This window comes from Myxocyprinus asiaticus, chromosome 19, assembly GCF_019703515.2.
Source record: "Myxocyprinus asiaticus isolate MX2 ecotype Aquarium Trade chromosome 19, UBuf_Myxa_2, whole genome shotgun sequence".
In the NCBI taxonomy this organism is placed as follows: Eukaryota; Metazoa; Chordata; class Actinopteri; order Cypriniformes; family Catostomidae; genus Myxocyprinus; species Myxocyprinus asiaticus.
In genome coordinates, this window is record NC_059362.1 from 38,059,996 (window position 1) to 38,068,414 (window position 8,419).

General features: G+C 36.5%; 1 protein-coding gene across 14 annotated transcripts in view; it reads left to right on the plus strand.

Moving 5' to 3' along the window:
• The window catches only part of LOC127410073 (ralBP1-associated Eps domain-containing protein 1-like), a 31,775-nt gene extending 23,658 nt beyond the window's left edge, over window positions 1-8,117 (plus strand). For 9 of the 14 annotated variants that reach the window (XM_051645114.1, XM_051645121.1, XM_051645113.1 and 6 more), the window contains 10 exons: window positions 2,161-2,248; window positions 3,495-3,593; window positions 3,681-3,777; window positions 3,994-4,124; window positions 4,233-4,300; window positions 4,884-5,057; window positions 5,527-5,616; window positions 5,697-5,845; window positions 6,165-6,270; window positions 6,367-8,117. In XM_051645114.1, coding sequence (XP_051501074.1) covers window positions 2,161-2,248; window positions 3,495-3,593; window positions 3,681-3,777; window positions 3,994-4,124; window positions 4,233-4,300; window positions 4,884-5,057; window positions 5,527-5,616; window positions 5,697-5,845; window positions 6,165-6,270; window positions 6,367-6,435 — 1,071 coding nt within the window. In that variant the 3' untranslated portion in view covers window positions 6,436-8,117. The remainder of the gene's footprint in view (window positions 1-2,160; window positions 2,249-3,494; window positions 3,594-3,680; window positions 3,778-3,993; window positions 4,125-4,232; window positions 4,301-4,883; window positions 5,058-5,526; window positions 5,617-5,696; window positions 5,846-6,164; window positions 6,271-6,366) is intronic. The other 5 variants (XM_051645122.1, XM_051645117.1, XM_051645110.1 and 2 more) reach the window with 4 other exon arrangements.
• Window positions 8,118-8,419: the final 302 nt, after the last annotated feature.

The following is an 8,419-nucleotide window of genomic DNA, read 5'->3' on the forward strand; positions in this document are numbered from 1 at the left end:
TTGCTGAGCTTATTGATACTTCTGTCATGCTCTTCCTTTCATATCATGTAATCCAAATGATGACTCTGCTGGCTGTCCTTTGACAGTGCTGTTTTTGAAGTCTTTTCATGGCATATGCATATCATATGATACAGTGTGTCTTTCGCTTATAACCCAATCCCAGGTTCTTAAAGGAATAATTCACGAAAAAACAAAAAAACATCTGTTTTCATTTACGCATTCTCATGTTGTTCCAAACCTGTATGATTTTATTTTTTCCATGGAACACGGTACAAAATTTTAAGCAGAATGTTAGTACAATCAAAGTGAACGGTGACTGAGGCTGTCATTCTGCCTCTTCCACGGAAGAGAGAAAGTCATACGGGTTTGAAACAGTGTTATTATAGTTAACGAAAACTAAAATAAAAACTAACTAAAACCATTTTCGTTAACTAAAATAAAAATAAAAACTGAAATTATTTGAAAAAATTTAACTAAAATACTTATTCTTAACACCAAAACTAACTAAAATAATATTAATTTCAGTTTTAGTTTTAGTTTTGGGCAAAGTAGGACACTTTTGGAAAGTGTACAAATTTTTAGCACTTTTAATTATGATCCAAACACACACAACCTGACATTATGCCTTTGAAGAAAGCTTAGGATGTCTTCTACCTTGAACAAAAGCAAAAATGATGAAATTATTAATACTGAGATGTAGAACCTTTTGAAGACCCTCTTTTGACCAAATCCCAGAGGAAAAATGATTCTCTAGAAAATATCTACACACTGTTTAGAATTAATTTTTTATATTTTGTAACACTTTTACATTATAAATCATTATGTAACATTTACAAACTTTACACCTCAAATTTCTGTTATTTTCTTTCCCATTGCTTTTCCCACTGGCGGTCATGAAATGAGCTCTGCCTTGCATCCCAATGTAAAAATTGTCAATTTAAAACCTCAAAAAGGTAAAAAAATAAAATAAAAAGAGAGAGAGAGAGAGAGAGATTTTGCCCAAAAATTACAGTTCTCTTATTATTTACTCACCTTCATGCCATCCCAGATGTGTTTACTTTCTTTCTTCAGCTGAACACAAACAAAGGTATTATAGAAATATCTCAGTTCTGTAGGTTCATTCAACGAGTCAACGGGGTCCAAAGATTTGAAGCTGTAAAAATCACATAAAGGTAACAAAGTAATCCTTAAGTGGTTTAATTCATGTCTTCTGAAGAAATCTAATCGGTTTTGGGTGAGAACAGACCAAAATGTAACTCATTTTTCACTATAAATCTTGCAATTACAGTCTACAGGAAAGATCGCCAATGAGACTGCTGATGATGTCAAGATTTATAGTAAAAAAAGGATGCTACTGTTATGTGCTTTTTGGAGCCTCAAGGTTTTGTACCGTTATGACTTGAATTGTATGGAACTACAGAGCTGAAATATTTTTCTAAAAATCTTTGTGTTCGGCAGAAGAAAGAAAGTCATACACATCTGGGATGGCATGAGGGTTTGTAAATTATAAGAGAATTTTCATTTTTGGGTGAACTATCCTGTAAATAGTTTACTTCCCAAAGATTAGTTAAGAAATGGTTTATAATCATCTAAGGAAATTCATATGGATACAGTGGGGATCAAGTTTAAATGTCCTTTGTCACTTTACCCATATTCACCCTATGTTATAAATTTTGCAACATTTACAAACCAAATTAAACACGTTAATACAAATAGATAGAGGTAACAACAAGACTGCCCTGAGAAATGTAATGATTTTAGACATTTATAAATGATACCAGTAAATGCTTCTGCATTGGCAGCCATGAAAAACAAATACTAAAGCTAAAGTAACTAAAACTAAAATAAAATCTAACTAAACTGAATCTGAGAAAACTAAAACTAACAGACAAACTGTGAAAACTAATGAAAATGAAAGCTAATTTGGAATGACAGATTGGCATAAAATAGAAATAAAAACTAAATTAAAAATCCAAAACTATAATAACGACATGAGGGTGAGTAAATGATGACACAATTTTCATTTTTGTGTGAACTTTCTTTTTAAGTATAGCTCATGATTATTGCTCTATGAATGACATGTTTGATCTTCATTACGTTCAGTGAAAAAGCATTTAGAGCTTTACAGCAGCAGCAGTTGATATGCTTGTTTAATTGTAGGATACAGCAATAGTCCACCCTGTGCCCATTCGCATGACGCCCAGCAAGATCCACATGCAAGAAATGGAGCTCAAGAGAACTGGAAGTGGTACGTTCTTTTACAAAATGCATATTGATCTTTAAAAAAAGCTATTTGTGAGGTTTTTGACTGAATTGTAAGAAACACCTTTCCATTGACATCATCCATTTGTAATGATTCCTGTTTGTTATTTAATGTGTTTAATCTTAAAGGAATAGTTCAACCAAAAATGAAAATGCTGTCATCATTTACTCACCCTAATAGGATATTTTGAAGAATCTCCAAGCTGCTCTTTTCCCACAGGGAAAGTTTATAGTGACCAGAGGCTGTCAAGTTATAAAAAGGACAAAATAGCACCATAAATGTAGTCCATACAACCTTTGTGCTACATTCCTCATCTTCTGAAGCCATATGATGCTATATGTGAGGAACATACTGAAATTTACATTTTTGGTTGAACTATCCCTTTAACAGTTTTATGTGAGCAATTTGCAGTCTGAACATCTTTTAAAGGGATAGTTCACCCAAAAAGGAAAATTCTGTCATTTACTCACCCTAATGCCATTCCAGATGTGTATGACTTTCTAGATTTTTAGAAGAAAATCTCATCTCTGTAGGTCCATACAATGCAAGTAAAAGGGCCTTTTAAAGCTCCACAAAGGAGATAAAGTCAGCATAAAAGTAATCCATACGACTCCAGTGGTTTAATCAATCTCTTCTGAAGCGGTCCAGTGGGTTTTGGGTCAGAACAGACCAAAATGAAACTCCTTTTTCACTTTACATCTTGTCATTGAGTCTTATGATTTCAAGCTCGATTACACTTCCTAGTGCTTGGTGCATGCGTAGAGTGCTAGATGGCACTATAGGAAGTGTAATCGAGCTCGAAATCATGATCGCCAAGAAGACTGCTGTCAAGATGTACAGTGAAAAAGGAGTTACATTTTGGTCCGTTCCAAAACCAACTAGATCTCTTCAGAAGACATTGATTAAACCACTTGAGTCTTATGGATTACTTTTATGCTGAGTATATCTTCTTTTTTGGAGTTCTGGTCATCATTCACTTACATTGTATGGACCTACAGAGTTGAGATATTCTTCTAAAAATCTTAATTTGTGTTCAGCAGAAGAAAGAAAGTCATATACATCTGGGATGGCATGAGGGTGAGTAAATGATGAGAGAATTTTAATTTTTGGGTGAACTAATCATTTAAAGGAGTGTTTCTTGACAGAAATTCATCATTAGCACAGTTGCAGAGTGTAAATATGTAATATTTGGATTTTAAGTGGTTTGGTTTATCCACTGTTGTTTTTACAGAGCACACACATCCAACTAGTCCACTGATGGCTAAACCACCAGAGCTCACAGATGAGGCTAAACTTGCAACAGCAATTAAGTTTCCTGGTGCCACTGTCGGTAAGTTCATCTGGGTTGTTCCAGGCTCATTCTGAGGTGAAAGCATTAAATTGACTGAATGGAAATATTCTCATGTAATGCTTTCAGACCCATTAGCCTTCCCTCCTACAGGAGATGGCTATAGCAGCTCAGATTCATTTACATCGGATCAAGAACCCATTTCCAGTGCTGTGAACAGGCAAAGGTCAGTCTGCTGTTTTTTGTGAATGGCACATTGAGATGGCACTTTTTTTTCTTCTTTTATTAGTTAAACATTTTTTTTAATTATTATTATTATTGTTGTTAATTGGTGGGTTCATCTTTGTAAGCTGATGCATATATGGGTCATGAAAAATTAGAGAATTCAGGGTTGTGTTGAAATTGCCCCACCAAAAACATTCATTTTTAACTGCTTTTGCAGGTCTCATTCTGGGACGTCTCCGGAGGGACTGAAAGTTGTCGCTCCGCCCCCACCTCCACCCCGCCCCCACGCCTCCCACTCACGGTCCTCCTCTTTAGACATGAACAGAACCTTTGCTGCCGTTCCTGCAGGTAAATGTGCACATCAAAATAATGCTGCTATCAGGTAGCTCTTTGCTTATTGTTTGGTTTGTGTTTGGTTGGAAAAACTGAAAGTCTATTTTGTAACTACTTCTCCAGCAGGTTCTCAGCAGGCAGGTGTAGTGGCCTTTCCTCCAGCAGTGCCTCCAAGACCACTGCCCACACAGGTACAGCATGGAGTTGACAAATAACTAATGCAATAGGTTACAGGTCTGTTCCGATAGGGGCATCCCGGATAATGAAAAAGAAAAACAGGTTAAAAAGTTGAAGGTTGAATTTAAATTTTTAATTTCAAGTAATCGATTACTTGTTTTTTAATGTGTTAGAGTACTCGAGTAAAAAATTACTCTAAATGCCCATCCCTAATTTTGATGCACATTCATTGGTCACTTTGTAAAATGGCTAACACTTTATAAATATAATGTTTGGCCTAGTGTTTGTTCCATCTGTTAGGCTGTATGCATTTACAAAATTGTCAGTTTTTCTATTCAACCTGTCAATTTTAATAGAGTTGCATTTGTTGGGTGCATGCATTTCATGGTAATGTTAACATATTTCAGTGTTTGATTTTAAGGACATTTTTGTTATTTTGGTAGAATAAACAGTTTTGGTATTGTGCTGGGTGACTCTTAATGTCCAAAGTAAAATCTGGAACCAAATCAAATGAGAACCACTGATTTAATTATTATGCTTTTTTGGCTAAGTTGGACCAGAGAAAAATTATGCAATATGTAATGTTATAATTCCCAGACATCAGTGCCACAAGGTCACCGTTCTGTAGAGGGAGACGGTCTTCCAGTACATACCAGCACTTCACCTCATCAAATCCCAGAACAGCCCAACTTTGCTGACTTCAGCCAGTTCCAGGCTTTTGCTGTGGATCAGCCAGCAGATGATGCAGAGAAACTATCAGACAGTGGACAGGTAAATAAACAAACATCCAGTCAACATAAAACCGCATCCTCAACACAGTTTACCTCTGTCTGTAATGTGATATGTTTCCAAATTAAGCCGGATATTCAATGGGGGGGAAAATGTAGGCTGGTGCTTGATTTTATATATCAGGACTTGTTTTGAAACATGAAAGTGTTCTCTATATAACAGTTAGTTGAAGGAGAGGGGCTGAAAAATTAGAGAGCTTGGTGACTTAAGACAAAATAAAAAGTCATTTTAGAGGCCGAACAAGTGATTACTTTTTCATGACAGATTATAAAGACAAAAAAAAAAAAGATTGAGCATAACATGCACCAATGAATCTTGCACAATAAGACCAAGTGTATTCGCAATGTAAATAGGGTCATACAATTTTCTTGGTCTAAATTCTGTACACAGCAGGTGCTCTGTTTGCTGTGCCTTTTGATTATTTTGAAATATTTTGCTTTATTTTGAACAGGCAGAAAGATGTGCAGAAGCTACCGTGACTATTAGAACAGTGAAGAATGACATTCAGGCAGAAGAAAAAAATCCAGCCACTGTCAACTCTGTAAGTCAGTCTGTATTAGCCAATCTTTCATATTCCACATTGCTTTTGCACTTTTGTTAATAATTACACATTCTCTGCAGGCCAAAGTATCCACTCCATTGGCCCCGCCTCCCAAACCCATCCGTCGAAGACTGAAATCAGAAGACGAGCTCAGACCAGATATAGAGGACCTCCCGCAAAAGTCTAATGTCATAGCCACTGTTCTAGCAACACAGCCCTCAATTCCAAGGTACGCTTGGTAATCGCTCAAATGTTTTTTTTTTTTTTTTGCATTTTGCAAGGTTTTGATTTTTCACATAACAATAATAAGAATTGGGGGGAATGTGCATATTTTTTTTCCAAAAAATTTCAATGCATTTTTTTAAAATTATTTTCCTAAAGGTAAGAATCATATGTTATGCAAAATGTAAATTTTTTTTATTTTATTTTTTTTTTAATTTTGGAGTGAAATATAACCCGAACATTTCTCTGTGAGGTTTACCCAGTGATGTTCACAATATTGCTGTGCTGTTATATGTGTTTCCTCTAAATGTTCTGTTTAAAAACAGGTCTATTGGTAAGGATAAGAAGGCCATCCAGGCTTCCATTAGAAGAAACAAAGAAACTAATACGGTTTTAGCCAGACTCAACAGTGAATTACAGCAGCAATTGAAGGTATAGTGAGACTTCTCTGACTTTCATCACCATTTTTACAAGACAACATGTACAAACCTCTAAACAATCACTTTTCCTCAAATTTTGTCTTCTTAGGACCTGCTAGAAGAAAGAATATCGCTTGAAGTGCAACTGGAACAGCTTAGGCCTTTTTCGCATTTGTAACCGGAGTGTGTGTGTGTGTACGCACACTTCAAATTGAATGTGTGGATGTAAAGAGTGAATAACCCCTGTTTTTTTGTTTTTTTTTTTTGTTTTTTGAATGGTCAGTTGGATCCTCTGGTAGGATGTCCATTTCACCCCCCGTCTCCACTCCTCTGACCATTTGAGAAGAGACAAATTTGCTGCTTCCTCCAGAGTGCTCAGTCTCACATAGCCAGAGGCCCCAAGAATGGGGACGTTCAGAGGGACGGGGGCCCCGAACATTATCTGTTATGGCACTTTGATGCAACAGAGTCTGAGTGATTGTATATTTAGTCCCCACCCCCCTAACAGGACAGGTAATATTAGAATAGACTATGAGGCAAGGGCCTGTTTACAGGGTAAAGGAGGCTGTACCTGAAGCACTCCCTTTCCCTTCTGTTCACAGTGGTGAATATCCAGAGAAATCGAGGCAGCTTGTCACGTTCTTCCATGTTAGAGGCAACCATTTGTGCTCAGACAATCATGCGAGGCTGTGCACTTGCCAAGAAGAGGGGAGAACTGATATTTGGGAGATCTTTCTCTTTTACAAAAGTACGCTTAAAGGGATATTTCACCCGAAAATGTTGTCGTTATTTACTCACCCACATATTGTTCCAAGCCTGTATGAACACAAAAGTATTTTGGACTTTTTTTCCATGCAGTTACAGTGAATGGGGACTGAGGATTTCAAGCTTCAGAAGTATAATAAAATTGGTCCATAGGACTTCTGCGCTACATTCTAAGTCTTCTGAAGTCATACAATAGCTTTGTGTGAGTAACAGATCGAAAGTAAGTCATTATTCACTGATAATCTTCCCCTCCAGTGAGCTGTTAACCACTGCAACCAGATCAATGAGTCATTGAGCTTAACTCGTGAACCGGATCAGTCTGATTCTTGATTTTTAACTGAATAAATTAATTAAAAAGATCAGACTCCAAAGAGTGTAACATAATGACTTCAAATTCAGTCTGTTCCTCACACAAAGCTATCGTGTGGCTTCAGAAACTTTGATATAGCACACAACTCAAATGAACCACTTTTCTATGTTTATGGTGCGTTTTTGTCATTTTGGAGCTTAACAGCCCCAGTCCTCATTCATTTTGATAATATGGAAAAGAGTGAACAGGATAAAAAGTTTTTGTGTTCTATGGAAGAAAGTAAGTTAAATGGGATTGGAATGATATGAGTGTGAATAAATGATGACATCATTTTCATTTGGGAGTTATCTGTTCCTTTAAGACTGATTCTGATCAAATCAGTCTAAATCTCTTTCATAAAACTTCCTGGACAACACGTCTGTGTTTGATGTTTCATGTGTGTGAGAGAAAGTTTAAGGATAACAGTTACAAATGTATGGCATCAAAGACTGCTTTATTTTCGTCTCATAACACACAGTGTGGTATAACAATTCATTCAACCTTGTACAGTTTACCTCGGGATGACAAATACACTTCTGTTCTCCCACATCTTAAAGTTTGCTTGTATCTCGCACGGTACAACATCAGATTCCATCCTGCATCAAAAACGTTGTCATCAGTACAAAAACGTGAGACCTGAAAAAATGAATGCACTTTGCCCCCTTCACTTTCATGTCTTTCCTCGTCACAATTTTTGCATGTCGTTTCACAATCTTATTTTGTATAAAACGGCTCTTAACATCGAACCACTTGATTTGTAACTGTAACGTCTGAACTAGTGTGACATTTGTGTTGTTACGTAGATTTACACCATGTTTCATTCAACCGTTTGTTTTGACTATGTTTTCTTTTACTCGTCCTTAAAGCCTTACTTCCTGGTGGGCAGGTTTTCACAGTAATGCATCCCCCCTGTGTTAAATCAAGGTGAGCCTTCTCTCCCTGCTGTTCAAGCTGATTTACTGTATCAGGGGTATGTTATATATTGTATGATACACACCTTTTGATCTCATATGTACATTTGCATTGATTGCTGACTAACAGCAAATAT